Genomic DNA, 22,873 nt, shown 5'->3' with positions numbered 1-22,873 from the left:
TACTGCACTGGAGGCACTGCTGTCAGCACAATAGGGGATATAAAGATGAGGAAGACGCTGTTTTCAAGAGCCTTAATTTTAGTAAGGTTGACCCCACATGCTCATAGCTAATCATTACTTACACAGAGGAAGGATGGATTAATATTGGCTGGAGTTGTGGAGCAGGATTGGAAAAGATTAATGGAGGTGGTTACTTTTTGAATCTTGCCTCTAGAGACTAAGTTATTTTAACAGGCATAGGTGTATGTGTGTGCTTGTGTATGGGGTGGGTGTGATGGAAAGGTATATGAGAGGATGGAAAGAAGTTGTTGAGGCTGGAGAATAAAAGAAGGGCCTTTCAAGTGGAAGTAGTGTGAGCAAAGGCCCAGAAGTGGAAAGTGCAGCATGGATTCACAGAGCAGGGAGGGAGTCAGGAATGTAGACAGGAGAGCAGAGGGACCTGAGACCAGGAAAGTGGGCTGGGTAGAACTTGTGCCTCAATTCTTCCTTGTATGAAGTATAATTCTAATTTACTTTCTTTAAAGGAACTATGATAAGAAAAAATGAATTTAAAACCCACATTTCTTGAGTTCATATTCAGAAGTCTAAACATAATTTAATGGAACATACGTTAAATTGAGGTGCCAAAATTCATGTTATTAAAACTTAGTTTGCGTACTTCCTAGATTACCTCATATGAAGGAGGTGTAGTCTTTCTATTGTCAGTTGTGTTTCTGCTTCTGGCCTTTGGGCCCAGTTGAGATGATGTTGGGATAGACCATAAAAGGGGAAAGCTTGACAGAATATACATAGGATGGGTGATTTTCCAAAACGAACTTTGTTGCTGGAATTATCTATCATTTAAAATGTGGACAGTGTGCTCCACAATTCTCAAATTGTATAGGTAAATATGAGTTCTCCAACTAAAAAGGAGAAAACAGTTATCACCAAATCCAACATTTACATCTTACTGTCAACAGATTTCTTCTTTTTTTTTAATTGGAGAAGTTGTGGGTTAACAGAACAATCATGCATAAAATACAGTATTCCCATATATCACCCTATTATTAACACCTTGCATTGGTGTGGAATATTTGTTACAAATGATGAAAGCACATTTTTATAATTGTACAATTAACATAGTCCGTGGTTTAACTTAGGGTTCACTGTTTGCATAGTGCAGTTACTTGGATTTTTTTTTTAAAAATTTTTTTCTGTTACCATAATACAACCTAACATTTCCCCTTTTAACCACATTCAGATATATATTTTAGGGCTATTAATTACATTCATACCCATCCATTTACAAAAATAGTCTGAAATAGAAACTGTGGAAATAGCAACATTGCCTTAAAATAGAAACATTTTAAGCCATAACTTCCCATTCCCTTTTCATTACCTATCCCCACCAATCCTCTGGTAACCTATATTCTATATTCTGATTCTATGAGTTTGCTTATTCTGATTGCTTCAAATCAGTGAGATAATACACTATTTGTCCTTTTGTATCTGGCTTATTTAACCCAGCACAATGTCTTTAAGGTTCATCCATGTTGTCGCATGTATGAAGACTTCATTCCTTTTTACGACTGAGTAATATTTCATTGCATGTTTATATCACATTTTGTTTAGCCATTCAGTGGTTGGTGGACTCTTGGATTGCTTCCATCTTTTGCCAATTGTGAATAATGCCACTATGAACGTTGGTGAACAAATACGTATTGGAGTCCCTGCTTTCAGTTCTTTTGGATATATACCTAGTAAAGGAATTGCTGGGTTTTATGGTAATTCTATACTTAGCTTTCTGAGGAACTGCCAAACTGTCTTCCACAGTGGCTGCACCATTTAACATTCCCACCAACAATGAATGAGTGTTCCTATTTCTCCATATTCTCTCCAACATTTGTAATTTTCCATTTTTTAAAATAATAGCCTCTCTAGTGGGTTTGAAATGGTAGCTCATTGTGCTTTTGATTTGCATTTCCCTAATGGCTAATGATGTTGAACATTTTTCATGTGCTTATTGGCCATTTTTATATCTACTTTAGAGAAATGTCTATTCAAGTCTGTATTAGTTAGGTTCTCTAGGGAAACAGAATCAATGAGAGTTGTCTCTGACTATCAAATTGTAAAAGTGACTCATGCAACTGTGGGTATGCACGAGTCCAAATTCTGTAGAGCAGTCAACAAACTGTCAACTCCAAGGAAGATGTCCGATGAACTCCTCAGGAAACGAACCAGCAACTGTGACGAACTCCTCAGGAAATGCTTCACTGGGCAGCCGAAGAAGTGAAGGTCCTCTATCTGTCTTGCTTATAAGTCTTCAACTGATTAATTGGATTAAATCCAGCCAATTGCATTCTCTCATTGTGGAAGGCACGCCCTTTGGTGAGTCATCAGTCACAGCTGCAGTCAATTGACTGATGATTTAATAAACAAGCCTGTTGGTTTATTAACCAGCCTCAAATGTCCTCACAGCAATTGTTAGGCCAGTGTTTCCTTGACCAGACAGCTGGTACTATCACCTGGCCAAGTTGACACATGAACCTAACCATCACAGTCCACCCCTTATCAACTTGGCAGTTATATACATCACCTAAAACCATACTTTATCTCTAAGTAGATAACAATAACAGACATATACTTTGCCTAACAATACTCTGCTGTGCAGCATACATCTGGAAATGCACTAAATATCTCCAGAATGGGGTGCAAGTCCTTGGGTGACATTTGCTCTTAAAATTGATTTCTCTTAGCTTAAATACAGCAAAATGAACAGTACGGGTTATGCCATCTGATAAGGGGATAAGACAGAGAAGAAAGCAAACGAGGAGGAAATATTCATGTTATCATAGTCCTTGTTTCTGTAACTGGTCACGTGGTTGTAGTTCATATTTATCACTACCTTCTTCCACTACCCATTCCATGTTCCCTTTACCCTCAGCAAGCACTTCAGCTGGCCATGGTTCTTTGCCTGGTGGGGTGACCCAAACCTTCATTCCTGAAGTTTCTTGGCCATTGGTAGTCCTGCCTGGATTGGGTTGTTGCAGTTTTCCATTGACTTTAATCACAGGGCATGGTAGTACTAAGAGATGCCCTAGGGGATCTCCTGTGTTCCAGGAAAACTCTTCTTTACTTCCATTGTGTAGTTGCAGTGCTATTTCCCCTTGATTGTCAGGATCAATCACCCCAGCCAGTACAGTAATCCCCTTCCTTGCCTGTTGATTCAGAGGCATAAAAAGACCAAAGTGGCCAGGTGGCAGTCTTAACTTCCAGTTCAATGGGATTATTGTTGTGTTTCCTGGTGGAAGCACTCCTGCTTTTGGAACCAAGACCTGTAGACCAGCAGAGCTTAAGCTTGCAGGGACAGGAAGCAAAAATTTACCTAGTGGATCACTAGGAGTGATAGTGAGTGGTGCCACTCCTGTTTCCACCCCTTGATTCCTGGATCCATGAATCCTGGCTATGGGAGAAACAGCACCATAGAGTGGGCACTGATTCAGAGCAACACAGCCTCCTGGAGAACATTGCCCCAACCCTGCAAGGTATTGCCACCTAGTTGACGCCATAATTGAGTCTTCAACAGGCCATTCCACCATTCTATCAACCCAGCTGCCTCTGGATGATGGGGAACATGGTAAGACCACAGAATTCCATGAGCATGTGCCCATTCCCTCACTTCATTTGCTATGAAGTGGGTTCCTTGGTCTGAAGCAATGCTGTGTGGAATACCATGATGGTGGATAAGGCATTCTGTAAGTCCATGGATGGTAGTTTTGGCAGAAGCATGTCGTGCAGGGAAGGCAAACCCATATCCAGAGTATGTGTCTATTCCAGTAAGAACAAATCGCTGACCCTTCCATGATGGAAGTGGTCCAATATAATCAACCTGCCACCAGGTAGCAGGCTGATCACCTCGGGGAATGGTGCCATATTGGGGACTGAGTGTGGGTCTCTGCTGCTGTCAGATTGGGCACTCAGCAGTGGCTGTGGCCAGTTCAGCCTTGGTGAGGTGAAATCCATGTTGCTGATCCCATGCATAACCTCCATCCCCACCACCATGACCACTTTGTTCATGAGCCCATTGGGCAATGACAGGAGTTTCTGGGGAAAGAGGCTGATTGGTATCCACCAAACAGGTCATTTTATCCACTGGGTTATTAAAATCTTCTTCTGCTGAAGTCACCCTCTGGTGAGCATTCACATGGGACACAAATATCTTCATGTTGTTTGCCCACTCAGAAAGGTCTATCCACATACCCCTTCCCCAGTCTTCTTTGTCACCAATCTTCCAATCGTGTTCCTTCCAAGTCCCTGACCATCCAGCCAAACCATTAGCAACAACCCAGGAATCAGTATACAAATGCACCTCTGGCCAGTTCTCCTTCCAAGCAAAGTGAACAACCAGGTGCACTGCTCGAAGTTCTGCCCACTGGGAGGATTTCCTCTCACCACTATCCTTCAGGGACATCCCAGAAAGGGGCTGCAGTGCTGTCAGGGTGGTGCCTGCATATCGTGCAGAACCATGTGTAAACCAGGCCTGAGTCTTCTCTTCCTCAGTCAACTGACTGTAAGGAACTCCCCAAGATGCCGTAGCTATGGGCTGGGAAAGAGAAGATAAGGTGGAAAGAATGGGGGTCATGGGCATTTGGGCCACTTCCTCATGTAACTTACTTGTACCTTCAGGACCTGCTTGAGCTCTATCTCGTATATACCATTTCCATTTTATGATGGAGTGCTGCTGTGCACGCCCAACTTTATGGCTTGGTAGGTCAGACAATACCTAGCCCATGATAGGTAACTCAGGTCTCATGGTAACTTGGTGGCCCATGGTTAAGCATTGTGTCTCTGCTAAGGCCCAGTAGCAGGCCAGCAGCTGTTTCTCAAATGGAGAGTAGTTATCTGCAGAGGATGGTAAAGCTTTACTCCAAAATCCTAAGGGCCTGCGTTGTGATTCTCCTATAGGAGCCTGCCAAAGGCTCCAGACAGCATCTCTATTTGCCACTGACACTTCCAGCACCATTGGGTCAGCTGCATCATATGGTCCAAGTGGCAGAGCAGCCTGCATAGCAGCCTGGACCTGTTGCAGAGCCTCATCTTGTTCCGGTCCCCACTCAAAACTAGAAGCTTTTCTGGTCACTCGGTAAATGGGCCAGAATAGCACACCTAAATGAGGAATATGTTGTGTCCAAAACCCAAAGAGGTCAACTAAGCATTGTGCCTCTTTTTTGGTCATAGGAGGGGCCAGATGCAACAGCTTATCCTTCACCTTAGAAGGACTATCTCAACAGGCCCCACACCACTGGACACCTAGAAATTTTACTGAGGTGGAAGGCCCCTGTATTTTTGTTGGATTTATCTCCCATCCTCTGCCACGCAAATGTCTTACCAACAAATCTAGAGTAGTTGCTACTTCTTGCTCACTAGGTCCAATCAACATGATATCATCAATATAATGAATCAGTGTGATGTCTTGTGGGAGGGAGAAACGATCAAGATCCCTGCAGACAATATTATGACATAGGGCTGGAGAGTTGATATAACCCTGAGGTAGCACAGTGAATGTAAACTGCTGGCCTTGCTAGCTGAATGCAAAGTGTTTCTGGTGGTCCTTGCTGACAGCAATTGAGAAAAAAGCATTTGCCAGATCAATAGCTGCATACCAGGTACCAGGGGATGTACTGATTTGCTCAAGCAATGATACCACATCTGGAACAGCAGCTGCAATTGGAGTCACCACCTGGTTAAGCTTACGATAATCCACAGTCATCCTCCAAGACCCATCTGTTTTCTTCACGGGCCAAATGGGAGAGTTGAATGGGAATGTGGTGGGAATCACCACCCCTGCATCCTTCAAGTCCTTAAGAGTGGCATTAATCTCTGCAGTCCCTCCAGGAATCCGGTATTGCTTCTGGTTCACTATTTTGCTAGGCAGGGGCAGTTGTATTGGCTTCCACTTGGCCTTTCCCACCATAATAGCCCTCACTCCATGAGTCAGGGAACCACTGTGAGCATTCTGCCAGTTGCTGAGTATGTCTGTTCCAATTATGCATTCCAGCACTGGGGAAATAACCACAGAATGGGTCCGGGGACCCACTGGACACACTGTGAGATGGACCACTCCATCAATCACCTGACCTTCATAAGCCCCAACTCTGACTGGTAGACCAGAGTGATGTTTTGGGTCTCCGGGAATTAATGTCACTTCTGAACCAGTGTCTAATAGTCCACGAAATACCTGATTATTTCCTTTTCCCCAATGCACAGTTACCCTGGTAAAAGGCTGTAGGTCCCCCTGGGGAAGGCTGGGAGGAAGATTAATAGTATAAATTTTTGGCAGTGTAACAGAGTCCTTCCCCAAGGGTACTCAGCCTTCCCTTCATTCAAGAGGCTCTGGATGTGTAAACTGTCTCAAGTCTGGGAATTGATTAAGGGGCCGTGACTCTCTGTTTTTGTAATTCAAGGGAGACTTTTGTTCACATGGCCTAGAATTCTTCTGCCTACATAGTTCAAATAAGAATTTAGTCAATTCCCCGTCTATTTTACTACTTGGTACTCCATGATCTACTAGCCAATGCCAGAAGCCTCTGAGAGTCATATTATTTTGATTGCTGCTTTGAGCCTGTTTTCCATTATGGTAGCCATGCCCACCTTGGCTTCTACCGACTCGGACCCGATTATCCCCATTGTGTTTAAGGATTCCAGTTCAGTGACAGCAGTTCCTACAGTAATATCTGACCTGCAGAGAAGGGCAACTACAGAGCTCTTCAGGGATGGTGGAGCTAGTCTCCCAAATTTATTCCTCACAGTCCTGGTAAAAGGTGTGTCCTCAGGACATTCCAGTGGTGTGTGAGCAGGTCTTCCATGATAAATCCACTCTAACATTCCAATCTCTCTAAGCCTTTGAATCCCCTTCTCCACATTGTACCAGGGCAGTTCTGGCATTTCAACGTCTGGTAATGCCAGCCACCTTTTGATCCATGTTTCAGCCAGCCACCCAAACAAACTGTTAGCGCCCTTTCTAACCCCTCGAGCTACAACATTGAATGCAGAATCTCTGCTTAGTGGATGCATATCAGTAAATTCAGCCTGATCCAAGCTTATGTTCCTTCCACCATTATCCCACACTCTTAATATCCATTCCCACACATATTCCCCTGTTTTCTGTCTGTATAAGTTGGAAAACTCATACAGTTCCTTTGGAGTATAGCATACCTCTTCATGGGTCACACTTTGTGTCTCACACTTTGGGGCTTGTTGGGACTTGAGCCTAGTTATAGGTCTTGAAGCAAAAACTGATGGTGGGGGTGGGTCATGAAAAGAGTTAGAATTATCCCTCAAGCCATTCACCTCAGGGCGTTCTGTTGCATTTTCATCTCTTAAAACAGGGTTAATTTCTCCAGACAAAGGAGTGAGCCCTGCTTACTCAGGGGAGGTGATTACAGGATTAGCAGGCACTGAAGGGTTGATCTCCTTAGGTCGGGGTTGGATGGAAGGCTCCTTAGAGTAGACTGGAGGTGGGGAAGCTGTTTCCCCAGGACAGCCCTCTACAGGTAAATCTAACAATGATCCATCAGAATCCAGGGTTCCAATGTCCTCACTGCCATTATTATCAATCCATATGTCCTTATCCCAAGTTTCCGGATCCCATTCTTATCCAATCAATGCCTTTACTTTAACAGCAGACACCCTGAGAGGTTGCGATTTTAGTTTATGTTGTGCTACTCGCACAATGAGAGACTGCGTCTGGTTTTCAGAAACTTCCAGTCTGTGGGCACAGGAAATAAGATTTTCTTTCAGGGCACATATAGAATTACCTTTACATCTGTCATATGGCGTTTAAGTTTTGAATTTGAAGACTTTAGCTCATCCCTTTCTCTTACAACTTTATCCAAAGTATCTAAGAGCAGCCAGCCAACATCATTATACCTCTTAATACTGCAAAACTCTGTGAAGGTGTCGAAAACACTGTCACCCACAGCCTTGCTTCGTACTAGAGTATGATTAGGAGAATCAAATGGTGCTATTTTGCGTATTTCCTTTGCCAGCTCATGCCGTGGACTGTCAGTGCCCTCTTGATTATTGGAAATAGAGTCATTAGTGCCTCTGAATCTAATCAGAGTAGAAAACAAATTGTAAAAGCCCATTTTAAGATTCTGTTTCTCAAGAACCACTCCCAGTACCAAGTTATATTAGTTAGGGTTCTCTAGGGAAACAGAATCAATGAGAGTTGTCTCTGACTATCAAATTGTAAAAGTGACTCATGCAACTGTGGGCATGCACGAGTCCAAATTCTGTAGAGCAGTCAACAAACTGTCAACTCCAAGGAAAATGTCCAATGAACTCCTCAGGAAATGAACCAGCAACTTCAACGAACTCCTCAGGAAATGAACTGGGATCTTCGACGAACGTGTTCGATGAACTCCTCAGGAAACGAACCAGCAACTGTGACGAACTCCTCAGGAAATGCTTCACTGGGCAGCCGAAGAAGAAGTGAAGGTCCTCTATCTGTCTTGCTTATAAGTCTTCAACTGATTAATTGGATTAAATCCAGCCAATTGCATTCTCTCATTGTGGAAGGCACGCCCTTTGGTGAGTCATCAGTCACAGCTGCAGTCAATTGACTGATGATTTAATAAACCAGTCTGTTGGTTTATTAACCAGCCTCAAATGTCCTCACAGCAATTGTTAGGCCAGTGTTTCCTTGACCAGACATCTGGGTACTATCACCTGGCCAAGTTGACACATGAACCTAACCATCACAAAGTCTTTTGCCCATTTTTAATTGAGTTGTTTGCCTTTTTGTTGTTAAGCTGAAGGATTTCTTTTTATATCCTGTATATTAAACTTTTATTGGATATGAGATTCCCAAATATTTTCTCCTGTTGCGTAGGTTATCATTTTACTTTCATGATAAAGTTCTTTGGGGCCAAAAGTTTTAAATTTTGATGAGATCGCATTTATCTGTTTTTTCTTCTGTTGCTTGTGCTTTGGGTGTAAAATCTAAGAAACTATTGCCTGACACAAGGTACTGAAGATGTTTCCCAAAGTTTTCCTCCCTATGTTTCATAGTTCTGGCTCTTATATTTATATCTTTGATTGATTTTGTGTTGATTTCATATAAGATGTGAGGTAGGCATCCTCCTTCTCTTTTCTGCAAAAGGAAATCCAGTTTTCCCAGCACTATTTGTTGAAGAGGCTATTCTTTCCCAATTGTGTGGTCTTTGCTCTCTTGTCAAAAATCAGTTGGCCATAAATGTGAGGGTTGCTTTCTGGACTCTGAAATCTATTCCACTAGTTATATGTCCTTGTGCCAGTATCATGTTGTTTTGATTACTGTGGCTTTGTAATAAGTTTAAGATCAAGAAATGGGAATTCTCCATCTTCAATCTTTATTTTAAAGACGTCTTCAGCTATTTGAAGCCCCTTACCCTTCCATATAAATCTGATGATGGGTTTTTCCATTATGCAGAGAAAGTTGTTGGAATTTGATTGGGATTGCATTGAATCCATAAATCACTTTGGGTAGGATTGAGATCTTAACAATATTTAGTTTTCCAGTCCATGAACAGGAAATGTCCTGCCATTTATTCGGATCTTCTTTTAGCAGTTTTCTGTGTACAAGTCCTTTATATCTTTGGTTAAATTTATTCGTAGATATTTGAGTTTTTTAGTTGCTACAGTTAATGGAATTTTTGTCTTGATTTCTTCTTTCAGTTGTTCATTACTACTGTGTAGAAATGCTATTGATTTTTGTGTGTTAATCTTGTACCCTGTTATTTGCTGAATTTGTTTATTAGTTCTGTAGTTTGTTTATTAGTTCTTTGTTGTGGGTTTTCAGGATTTTCTGTATATAGGATTATATCATGTACAAACGGGGGAAGTTTCACTCTTCATTTTCTTTCCAATTTGGATGCCTTTCATTTCTTTCTCTTGCCTAATTGTTCTTGCTAAAACTTCCAATACAGTGCTGATTAACACTGGTAACAGTGGACATCCTTGTCTTGTTCCTGATCTTAGAAAGAAAGCTTTCAATCTTTTACCACTGAGTATGATGTTAGCTGTGGGTTTTTCACATTTGCCCTTTATCATGTTGAGGATGTTTCTTTCTATTCTTAGTTTTCTAAGTGTTTTTATCAAGAAGGGTCTGGATTTTGTCAAATACCTTTCCTACATCAATTGAGATGATTGTGTTTTTTTCCCTTTATTGTGTTAATATGGCATATTACCTAATTGATTTTCTTATGTTGAACTAACCTTGCATACCTGGGATAAATTCCTCTTGATCATGGTGTATAATTCCTTTACTGTGCTGTTGAATTAGGTTTGCTGATATTTTGTTGAGGATGTTTACATCTATATTCATAAGAGATATTGGTCTGTCATTTTCTTTTCTTGTGGTAACTTTATCTGGCTTTGCTATGAGGATGTTCTTGGCCTTGCAGAATGTATTAAGGAGTGTTCCCTCCTCTTCAGTTTTTTTTGGAAGAATTTGAGCAGAATTGGAGTTAAGTCTTCTTGAATGTTTGGTAAAATTCCCTTGTGAAACCCTCTGGTCCTGGGCTTTTCTTTGTTGGGAGATTTTTGACAACTGATTCAGGCTCTTTACTATTAATGTGTTTGTTGAGATCTTCTATTTCTTCTTGAGTCAGTATAGGTAGTTTATGTGATTCTAGGTATTTGTCCTTTTCATCTGTTATCTAATTTAGTGGTGTAGAGTTGTTCATAGTATCCACTTATAGGCCTTTATATTTCAGTAGGGTCAGTAGCAATGTCTTTTTTTACATTTCTGATTTTGTTATTTGTATCCTCTCCTTTTATCTTTGTCAGTGAAATTTAAAGGTTTGTCAGTTTTATTTTATCTTTTCAAAGAACCAACTTTTGGTGTTGATTCTGTTTTTTTTTTTTTTTAATTCTCTATTTTCATTCTAATCTTTGTTACTTCCTTCCTTCTGCTTGTTTTGGCTTTAGTTTGCTCTTCTTTTTCTATTTATTCCAATTTTGAGGTTAGGTCTCTGATTTGGAGTCCTCCTTTGTTAATGTAAGCAATTAGAGGTATAAATTTGCCTCTCAGCACTGCCTTTGCTACATCTCATAAGTTTGATATTTAGTGTTTCCATTTTCATTTGCCTTAAGATATTTCTTAATTTTCCTTTCTTAATTTTCCTTGTGCTTTTCTTTTTGACCCTTTTGTTGTTTAAGAACAGGTTGTTTAATTTCCACTTATTTGTGAATTTTCCATTTTTCCCTCTGTTATTGATTTCTGGCTTCATTCAGTGTGGTAAGAGAATATACATTGTATGATTTCAATATTTTTGAATTTATTGAGACTTTTTTGTGACCTAACATATGATGTATCTGGGAGAATGATCCATGTGCATGTGAGAAGAGTGTGTATTCTGTTGTTGTTGCATGAAGTCTTCTATATATGTCTGTTAAGTATAGTTGGTTTAGAGTATTTTTGAGTTCTTGTATTTCCTTTTTGATCTTTTGATTAAATATTCTATCCATTATCCAAAGTGGTGTATTAAATTCTCCTACTATTAATTTAGAACCCACAATTTCTCCCATCAAATGTGTTAGTATTTGCTTAATGTATTTGGAGGCTCTGCTGTTATATGCATATATATTTATAATTGTTACATCTTATTGAACTGATTTTTTTATTATTATATAATGACTGTCTTTGTCTCTTGTAGCTGTTTTTTATTTAAAGTCTATTTTATCTGATATTAGTATAGCCCCCCAGATGTCTTTTAGTTATAACTTGCATGCTTATTTGTGAATATTTTTTCCATCCTTTCACTTTCAACCTACTTGTATCTTTGAATTTAAGATGACTTTTGCAGACTGCATATAATTAGGTCATACTTTTTTATCCATTCTGCCAATCTCTGTCTTTTGACTGGAGAGTTTAATCCATTTACATTTAAAGTCACTGCTGATAATCCAGGACTTATTTCTGCCATTTTTCTGTTTGTCCTTTGTAAGTCTTATGTCTTTTTTGTCCCTCAATTCTTCCATTAGTGCCTACTTTTGTATTTATTTATTTTTGTGTTGTACCATATTGAGAACTTTCTAATTTCTATCTGGATATATTTTTCTTATATTTTGCTTGTGATTATCATGGGGTTAAAATTTAACATCCCAAATATATAATGAACATATTTGATTTGATACCAACTTGACTTTAATAGCCTACATGTATAGTTTTTCTATATTCCTCCATCCCTGCACCTTTTTTGTACTTGTTACCACTTATATTTTTGTATATTCTATGTCTAAAACCACAGACTTATCATTACTTTTTTACAGTTGCATTTTAGCACCTGTAGGAAGTAAGAAGTGGAGTTACATACCAAAAAATACAATACAATAATACTGGCTTTATGCTTACCCAAATGGTTACCTTTACTGCGGGTGTTTATTTCTTTATTCTGCTTTGAAACGCTGACTAGTGTCCTTTCCTTTCAGTCTGAAGAACTTCCTTTAGGATTGCTTGTTGGGCAGGTGTAGTGATGATGAACTCCTTTGGCCTTTGTTTATCTGGGGCTGTCTTAATTTCCCCCTCATTTTTGAAAGAAAGTCTTGCCAGATCTAAAATTCTTGGTTGGCAGTTGTTTTATTTCAGCACTTGAAGTATTTCAACCCACTGCCTTCTTGCCTTCATGGTTCCTGATGAGAAAGCAGCATTCATTCTAATGGGAAGTCCCTTGTACGTAACACGTTGCTTTTCTCTTGCAGCTTTCAGAACTCTCTTTGACCTTTGCATTCGATAGTGAGATCAGTATATAATGGGGTGTATTTTTCTTCATGTTTATCATTGCTTGATGTTCTCTGGTCTTCTTGGATGTGCATATTCATGTCTTTTGCTAAGTTTGGGAAGTTCTCTGTCATTATTTCTTTGACTATTCCTTTTGCCACATCTCTTTTACTTCTTTTGGAACTCCTATACTGTGTTGGTATGCTTGATGGTTTTTCAGAGGTGTTTTAGGCTATTTTCACTTTTTATAACTCTTTTTTCTCTCTGTTCCTCAGCTGGACTCATTTTACCTGCCTGGTTTTCAAGTTCACCAATGCCTTCTTTTGCCAGCTCCAATCTACTGTTGAAACCCTCCTGGGAATTTTTCATTTCAGTTGCTGCAGTCTTCAACTTCAGTAGTTCTGTTTGGTTCCTTTTTAAAAATTTCTGTCTCTTTACTAACATTCTCCTATTGCTCATTCATTGTTTTCCTGGTAACCTTTAGTTCCTACTCTGTATTTTCCTTCATCTCCTTTGCATTTTTCAGATCATTCTTTTAAAGACTTTGTTCAGTTTGTCCACATGTGGTTCCTCTTTGTTTAAAATTTAATATTGTAAAATGTTAATTATGGGATTTATTCCCTGAGATGTCTGTTTCTTGATTTTGTAACTAACTGGTGATAAGGCAGAGATTTTCTTGAGTTTTAGCCCAATTATCAGGAAGGTCTGCCCAAGGTGAATACAGAATACAGGGTTTACCCATCTTTCTGGGCCTCTGTCTTGTCTTGGCCTTGTACTTTTTAGTTATTTTGGAGTTCCCCCAATTACAGGAGTTTGAATTCCCCTCTGTTTCCCAGGAGACAGACCTCCCTCTCCTGGGTGTTTAAAACAGGGCAGCCTTTGTCCCAGAATATGTGCCTCTGTCATTTCTGATACTCTTTTTGTTTTCTCATGATGCTTTTTTCTGGAGGGAAAATTCTTTGAGGTAGGGCACACTGGAGAGGAATTTCCCAGATCAGTCTTTTTCAGCCAAAACAGGGCCAGGGACCCATGAAGGGAACACAGAACAGCTCCAGTGTGCCCTGGGGAGGGCTTCAGGAAGGGTGCCAAGAACTTTTACATAGCTTCCCCAAACTGAGCTTTCTTGGCCTGCCCTGAAAATGAAGCCCTTCAAGTAAGTGTCCTCCTGAGGAAGCCAAGCATTTTTAAGTCTCCTCTGCTGCAGCCTTTGTCCAGGTGGATTGTAACAATGACCACCCTCAGAATTGGAGCCCCAGGGATCTGAAGTTGCTAATTAAAAGCCACAATCAGTGATTGTTTCTTCCCACTCCTGTTCTTGGAGAAGAAGATTTTTATACCTCTACGAGGGAGCTTACCAGGGGCTGAACCCCACAGGGGCTTGCTGTGGCAGTGGGGCTTGGGCAATGGTAACTGCCATGTGAAGAGAGCAATTTTCTGTGTTGACCATAATTTACCAACCTTTTCATCTCAGTCTTCCTTGCATTATGTGCTGTGTTCTACTGGCTCCCAGAGTTTCAAAACAGTTCTTTCAGACAGTTCCTGCCCATTTAATAGTTTTTCAGGTGGAAAGACTGAATTCTAGAGCTTCCTACTCCTCCATCTTCACACAATTCCTTTCATCAACAAGATTTCTGAGTTCTATGTTAATTCCCTTCCTTCTCTCCTCAAACTCAGAATGCATTTGGAATAGAAAATGCCTTGCTTTTTAGCTAGGTGTACCTGCTATTTGAACAAATCTATCTGATAAATTCATTGGAATCAACTCACATTTTTAGGGGTCATAAAGTATTTTATTCTTATACAAATATAGGACTTTAAAAACTCATTACTAGGTACTGTTTTGTTGAATGTAACTGGAAAATCTCATTAATTCAGATTAATTTTAGATTTCTGATTTACAGCATTTCAACAAAAGGGACCAATTGTTATTGTTCTAGGGTTAAGTTGTCTGTAAGATGATGATAAGTGCACAGTGTCCTGCATACAAAACATATTAATGGTCTGATTTTTTAACCCTTAAATGTATTTAATTTGGTAAGTTTTGTTCCCACTTAATTCTGTCAGATTTTTTAACAATAGAAACCAGCTTTGCCCGTTAAGAACTTGGTGGGACAGATTTTTAATTTTTCTTCCTTTTCCTTCTATTACTGAGGACCAACTTAAGCACAAGACTGTTCTTGTGGGGCACACAAGATAAATATGGTAACGACTTTCCCTACCTATGTAGTAATAGAATGAGAATATGTTCCCAGACCCTTGCAATGCAAAATAGAATGTTTTGGTTCAGAGAAATAAGACCTTCTCAAGGGCGGGATTGGAGAAGATGAACTTTAGGAAGTGGTTGCTTTTGATGTGAGCTTTGAAGGATAGGTGGGATTTGGGCAGGCTGAAATTTTGGGGAAGTGAAATGAATAGCATAGCAAAGAAATGAAATGTTAGTATGAATATGTTTGTAGAAAGGTAAATGCTTAAGTTTGATTGAAGCATAGGGTGTATGAAAGAGGAGGGGTAAATCAACATTACAAAGGAACATTAGGGTCTGACAGGGGAGAATTTTAAATGTCAGACTAAACAGTTTGGATTTTATTCTATATCCAGTATGGAAAAATTCAAAGTACGGTATTTATGTATGATTAGAACAGCTAGAAATAGATGTGAGCACAGAGTGCCAAGTAAATGATAAGAAGAAGCATTGTAAAATCCAGGGTAAAGGAAGTCTTAAGGAAATTTTCCAAAACAGGTACTACAGAGTTGAGTGTTAAAAGAACAGAAGTTATCAAATAAGGAGAGTCCAGTTCTCAAGGTTCAAGGATCTCTCTCTTATTGTGGATTTTCTCTGTTGACCTTTTTTTGAATTTAAGTAATTAATTTCACTTTGTATGAATCAAAGGTACATACAACAGCTTTTTTGAGCTTCCACTCAGCGTTAGAAATTCTTTGCTATGAAATTTGTTTGAATAATTTCATCCAAAAGGAAAAGATATTTGTTATTTTGGCTCTCATCTGTTATTTTTTACATATTTACAATTTAATTTAGGTATCGTAAATATTAAAATTAGTTCATGAGTCCCTTTATTGCCTTTTTCCTCTAGGACACCAAAACCTTAGTTTGGGAACCACTAAGCTCACTATAATACAGCTCTCCTGGAAAGAATAGATTGTGTAGTCCAGGAACTCTACTATTTTAGTGTTCAAAAAATGAGGATTATTTGCTAATCCAAGAAGAGCAAGAGAATACTGCTTTTGGAATACTGTAGAAATAGGAATTTAAATTTAGGGCACCATTTCAATTATAGCATTCCTTGTCATTGCAGTGAAATATCAGTTAGAGACCACATTATATGCCTTGAAAACGTTTTGGAAACTCTTTTTAGGTAATGTTAATCCCCCACAGATTGGAATTTATTATGAAATAGCTGTCTTACAGATATTATAGAACAAATCACTATGTAAATTTTTAAATTGGGCATTTAAATGGCATATAAAGTTAAACATTTTCTAAAAGATTATTGATATATCTGTAAATATACTAAAAACCATTGAGCTGTACACTTTAAATGTACAGTATATAAATTGTATCTCAATAAGGCTGTTATAAAAGAAATTATTGGATACTGCTCAATTTTAAAAATCTAATATGCTGCTTTCTTTCTTACCTTCAGGACAGGGTTGTTTACTCCAGACATGGCATTTGAAGCAATAGTCAAAAAACAAATTGTAAAGCTGAAAGGGCCTTCCTTGAAGAGTGTAGATCTGGTAATACAAGAATTAATCAACACTGTCAAGAAGTGCACCAAAAAAGTAAGTTTAAACTGTTTAACTTTCCAGCAAATAACCATTTGTTTAACTAGCTTTCCATGTTGTGTGACTCTCTTTCCCTGGCAGCTCAGTTTGTTATAGACATTTGTGTGTTTGCCCAGGAGGCAGGTTTTGGAAAGTACTAAGTGGCAATTTCTTTTATGACATATTTTTTCTTATTACCCCTTTCCAAATAGGATTGCTTATATCAGAAAAAGTATATTTTAGCAGTTAATTTTTACCCTTTTGTCTTAAATAGGTGAAAATCACTTTAAAACAATTAGGTGAATGCCCTAAATTGATTTTTCCTATGGTACATGAATAGGGAAAGGAAATCATTGATCTTGTAGATACTCAGTCAGAAAATTCTTCTAAATTGTAAATGAATTCCTCTTGAGCCTGGGTATTCTAGAAAGAGGCAGTGTAGTGTGGTGTTTTAGAGCCCAGTCCCTGATATCCAATTACCTACATTCACTTCTTGACTCTGCCACTTATTTACTGTGTGACCTTGGGCATCATACTCAATCCTTTGTTTTGCTAATTCATCTGCGAAATGGGGATAATACTAATACCACCTCCATGGGAGTGAAACAAGATGATGCCTGAAATCCACAGAGCACTTAACACACTGATTAACCGTAATAAGTGAATGGTGGCTAATCTATGAATGGCTATCTTAACAACACTCACTACTCCTGACCCTGTAATATCTATTGCATCTATGCCACAGTGGTGGGGGAAAGACTTCCTAATCTGGGGGACCCTCACCAAGGAATATGGAAAATGTGTGCTGAATTCCTTGGGACATGAAAGGCATACCTGGTATTGGAAAATATCAGAAGGGAATTAGTGATGATGTTCAGGGTAGGGTAGGCCTAGCCCCATGCTAGTTAACACCAATTCTTTGAGAATTTCTCAAAAGCTTAGGTACCTCTGTTTTTGTTAGTTTTGTTTGCCTAATCCTTCCCTATGGTTACTATGAGTAGGTTCACTGAAAAATAGCAAATTGGTCCCTAGTTACCTGGTGGGAAAAGAATCCAGGGTGAAGAAAATATGTAAGTAGCAAAAGAGACAAGCAGGTGAAATTTCTACATGTGAATGCTAAAAGGAAAGGAGTCAAATAGAACTAGTAGTTTGGAGGTTCAGACCCCTTCTCTAATCTCTTTATGTTCTTCTATCTTGTTCCTAGAAATGCTAATCTCTCTTCTCTATACTATAAAAAGCCATATGAGTTAAGGTAACCAATGGACAGGGAGAAGAATCCTGGGGAGAAAAAAAAACAATCTTTATACCAGCTCTCCATTTGGAAACTTGAAGGCAGTTAATACTAGTCATTTTGTATCCCTGCTGTCCTTGCCCACTTCAGAAAATGTAATCTATCTTGTCACCTGTACAAAGCCCTCTCAGTTGACCTCCCCATAATGGACTTACAGGATTAACCATACAGATTGCCTCCCTCAACACACAGATGTCTTTAACTAGAATGTTTTTCTTTATTGTGCCCATGCTTTCTTGCTCCCACCAGTTAAGCTTTTTTCTTTCCAGGGATCAAGAGTGTTGTGTTTGTTCCCAAACCTGTTTTAATTTTAATTATGTAGTTTAAATGAAGAGTAAATAAACTGATCTTAGAGTTTTGTTTCTTGGAAAATTAAGCTAATGTTTTGGAACAACTTGATAAAAGTTAGCTATAAAACATTATCGACTAGGTATAGTCAAGACCATCTGGAAGAATATGTGGGTGTGGGGGGAGAATTATAAAAACCTAGATGTGTTCTGCACTCAGATTGTTTCACAAGTGTTTTCAGGTTCTCCCTCCACTTTAAAGAAAGCAAAACTGGAAATCATAGATGAAGAATATGGTTTATGTAGGAGAGAAGACACGTAACTCCAATCAGTAGGTCCATATGCAGAGAACAGGCCTTGGCCTCACATCAAAAGATTGGCACATGTGTGTACATTTATGTTTTAATTTATATAAAGTGTTTACGGTATGTATGAATTTTTTTTAAAATAATTTCCCATTTTATCCAACTTACTGGAAAACCAATAGTCAGTCCTGATGGCATGGGATGAGACAGCTCATTCCTATGCAATTTTTTGCTTCTGTTCTTTGCTTTCCACCTTTTGAACCTCCCTTTCCATTGTGTTCTCTTGGTTAATCTGCTGTATACTTTTACTGTCTTCTCAAAACATTTTATATTTTGTCTTAAAAATAACCTGGCTTTCTTCCTGAGATTGTTTACCCTGCAGTCCTCTTCACTGAAGGATGTTTATTGGCCCAAGCCCAAACAGTCTAAGGGCTTGGATGGCATGACATTTGTCTACCTTTCCTTTTGTGGCTTGCAAACATTATTCCTTTACTTTCCTGTAAAAAGTCTTCTGTTAAGTCCCAAGTGGTCGATACTCTACCTTTTCACACATAATCACTGTCACCATCCAGTCCCTGACCACTCCTTTAAATTTGTCAGGATCTTTAGGACCTGCTTATAGTTTTCTTCTCCATCCCAAATTCCACCTTCAACCTGGAAGATGCCTGTGTCCACAAAGAGATTGTGTCCAATACCCAAGAGCTATTGTTATTTGAGAACTTTGACTTTTGTGGCTTTCCATTCAGTCCACATTAATATCACATGGCTGTGACCTCTTCTGGTCCTTGTTGCCATTGGCACATGTTCTACCAAAAGATTCTTCAGAAATTGTAAATTCTAAGTGTAGGATTTGAGAAATGCTGATTACTCCCTCCTATTCTCCTTAGGTTTTAAAGTAGTTAGGGAATTAAGAGCTCAGGAGAGGACTGAAACTTAGTACACTTTGCTGTTGATAATGTCAATTGGAAAACATGGCTGGGACCTGCTGCTCAAGTGGGAGCCTCCTGTTATTTCCTTTTCCAGCCTGAAACCTTAGAGCCCATACTCATGGGGAGAGTTGAATGGGTGGAGCAGTTGTGCACCCGGAAACAGCATAGAGTAGTTTGGCTTGCCTTGCACTCTGTGGCATGTAAACCAGTAAAAGTCAGAAAGCCGCATGCATCTAGCTCACCCAGTAGAGAGCTGTGGATGATGCATGTTAGGTTCTCACCATCTTAAAGATCGATAGATCCTTTTATTTTTGCTTTATGATGGAGAAAATGGCAGGGGCTTCTTCCATAGTACATCCCTGAGAGGGCAGAAGTGTTGGTGAAAGTTCCTACTCTACGAACAAAATGTGAAGGGTGCTGAAGAGGAGGAAGGGAGAAAATGGTTCTTCCCACACTTAATATCCTGCCACAAGCTCCTACTCTTCCAGCTCTCATTCCTTTATCCTCCCTTTTAACTATTATTTAAACTCGAGGAGACTTTCTGACCTTTTATATCTCTATTTTCTTCCAACTTACTGGCCTCCTCCTGATTTCATTTTCTTCTTTGCCTACTTTATCAGTCTAGGTCCAATCAGGAGAGAGAAACCATACAGTAGTTTAAACAGGTTACACTTTATGTAAAAGTAGTATTAAATATAATGGGATTAGAGTAATGAAGAATTGGCTAGTAAGAAGCTAAGAGAACTCGAGAACTCAGCACACAGGAGCTGGATGCTGGAGAAGCTGCCTTGCTGGATATGTGCTGTATGAGCCTACCCAGTGAGCATACTGGAACCAGGAAGCAAAACCTTTTCCTCCTTCAGTGTGTCTCCTGTGCCCTGTCTTGACAAAGGGTAACATGGTGCCAGCTGAAAAAGGAAAAATATTTAAAGGGCCCATAGCTATTTTCACAGAGGAGGTAAAAATGTTGAATTTGGAGCTGAGAGGCAATTGATAACAGCACATCTACCTTAAATTTTCTGATCTATTAATTCAATTCAATTTTGCTTTTCTTAATTTTGCCACCTGTTGTTTTCTCCAAGGCTGGTAAAATTTACCACTGGTCTTTTTTTTTTTTTTTTTAATGAAATCATGCATATATTTGAATCTGTGTGAGGCCAGTGGAAAGTGAACATTTGAACACCTCATTATCTATCTCCTTGCACCCCAGTATGAGCATATGGGTCTATCATCCATTGCTTGGTGCAGAGTAGCAATCTCTGTTTTCACCAGAGGTTCTTGCATTTTTAACACTTATTTCAGGATTTGTGAACTTCTGGGACCATAACCTCAACCAAACCTTCCATAACAGTCTTTTTATATTCTAACACAGAACATAACACTGCAATAAAAACAATAAACCACTTTAGCTTTTTCACTTCTGCAGAAGCTATAACAACTTCTCCAACATATAAAGGGAGAAAAATACACAGCCTGGTCCTGGCATTTTAGTACCCAGGAGAGCTGAAATAAGTCCATTTATCAAAACTCCATGCGCAAATGGTTTTCCAAACTTGGTTTGTTTTGCAAAATCTTCATTTAAATGCAAAGCAATAACATCCCCTCTTAATTCTGAGAAAGTAGCCACATCCCTCTGTGTGAAGGCCCTATTGAGTTCAGCTTTGGTCTCCAACTTTGACATACTTATGCTGAAGGTGCTGCCTTCTCTGCACCGGTTGGTTCAGACAGGTTCTCTTCTGAAGCCCGCCCCACCAAATGCAGTGACTGGAAATTCCTGGGAACATCTTCAATACCTCACATTCCATCAACAAGGGCTTTTAGCCTGCTTCAGTCTGCAGACATTATGCTGGCACCAAAAGTACTTTTGAGAATGGAGAAATGTTTCTGAAACTGAAGGCGTATTCAGTGCAATACTAGTTCCCTGCTATTACCAGATAATGCAAGAAGAAATACAGAAACCTGAATCACTCTAAAAGCACATTTTTTTTGCCTTTAAAGGATGCTAACAGGGTCAAAGAGCTCCACAATTTGACAAAACCACTGCTACATATTCTCAAGATGGCTGACAAGTTTTTCTCTTCATATTTTAGGATGTCCAAGGGCAAGGCAGCACCAGCCTCCCCAAACAGATCTTTCAGAACCAAAATAAGCAGCTTTGTGTGCAGTAGCCAATCCAACCCCACACTCTTGAAATTCTAGGCAGACTTTCGTATAGTGATGCTCAGAGAAATTTTTGTAAACTGTTCTTTCATATGTGGTAGCTGAGGCTGGCAACTTTTCCATCACTGATCATACCCGCTTTACTTCGGCCTGGCCTGATACCTTGCCTGACTCCTGGTCACTGCTAGTTTGCTAACGCTTGGGACTCTCACACAGCAGCCAGAGTCTGGGCACCAAGAAACTCCGCTTATGTTTATGTTTGGCTGCTTCTTGTTCCCATTGGTCCTTAATTCCCTTTCTCCCAGGTTCCTGAAGGGGTTGACGATAATGTCCATCTGTCTGACTTGGTGCCACAATATACTTATAGTCTGCCACTTCAGCTAGTGTTAAGTGCTACCCAGTGATCCTCTAGCATGTTATTAGTGACTTCCTGTGTTCTCCACAATAGTGATTTTCAAGCTCCTTCGCTCATCACTTTCATCCTGACTTCACAGAGAAAATAGAGGTCATAAATAGGAACATCAATTTCCTGTTTTCTAACGCCTGAACTTATGCGTACGCATAGCCATCTTCCTTATCTCTGCCTCTGTTGAGGTGATAGCCCTGACCAAGGCTCTGCTTCCTGCTGGTACACTCACCGCCTTAAGGAACTTACTCTTTTGTTCTTCTGTTTCCTGAATCATCACCTTTTCCCTCACTATTGTTTTTTTCCTAATCAGCTTATAAGTATGTGTATGTCTTTCCTAACTTTATAAAAATAATAACAATAATTACAAAACCCTATCTCTGTATCTATTTGGTACAGGATCTAAATTTTCTAAATGGTATAACTCTACAGTCGATTTGTTCAAACACCACAATTAGATGGAACTTTGAATAGGAAGTGAGATATGGTAGGTTAGTATAGGCTGGAGTGAAATAGTGACACATCCCAGAGTAATTTGGGCAGATAATAAAAAATATATTTACAGCCTTCCCCTCCCCAGCCCTGAGGATCTGGGGGAAGGTGTAGATGTGTTGGACATCCTCACCTGGACTGGTGTTGATGTTGTCACAAACATTGGGACTGGTGGTTTGATATGCTGAGCCCTCGAGCGTGGGACTTGCCCCTATGAAGCTCATTACCAGAAAGGAGAGTCTAAACTTGCATGTAATGGTGCCTAAGAGTCTCCCCCTGAGTACCATGGATTGTATACCATGGATGATTGTATGGTGTGTGAATGTATTTCAATAAAACTGAATTTAATTAAAAAAAAAGAAAACAAAAAAAACCCTATCTCTGCCCTATTTCTCTCCTTCTCTTCATGACCAGGCTTCTTGGGGGAAAAAAGTAGATTATGTTTGTTATTTTTTATTTTCTCATCTCTAGTTAATTC

The 22,873-nt window shown here is 39.4% G+C and overlaps 1 protein-coding gene and 2 pseudogenes across 10 annotated transcripts in view; 1 reads left to right on the top strand and 2 right to left on the bottom strand.

The window, feature by feature from the left end:
- DNM3 (dynamin 3) overlaps positions 1–22,873 on the top strand; it is a 615,582-nt gene that overhangs the window by 219,572 nt on the left and 373,137 nt on the right. For all 10 annotated transcript variants that reach the window (XM_037825339.1, XM_037825338.1, XM_037825336.1 and 7 more), the window contains exon 10: positions 16,405–16,543. In XM_037825339.1, coding sequence (XP_037681267.1) covers positions 16,405–16,543 — 139 coding nt within the window. The remainder of the gene's footprint in view (positions 1–16,404; positions 16,544–22,873) is intronic.
- LOC119526349 lies at positions 20,636–21,121 on the bottom strand (annotated as a pseudogene).
- Positions 21,240–21,620, bottom strand: LOC119528129 (annotated as a pseudogene).

This window comes from Choloepus didactylus, chromosome 2, assembly GCF_015220235.1.
Source record: "Choloepus didactylus isolate mChoDid1 chromosome 2, mChoDid1.pri, whole genome shotgun sequence".
NCBI classification, from domain to species: Eukaryota; Metazoa; Chordata; class Mammalia; order Pilosa; family Megalonychidae; genus Choloepus; species Choloepus didactylus.
Note: the sequence above shows the minus strand (reverse complement) of the source record. Positions and strands in the feature narration are given on the sequence as shown.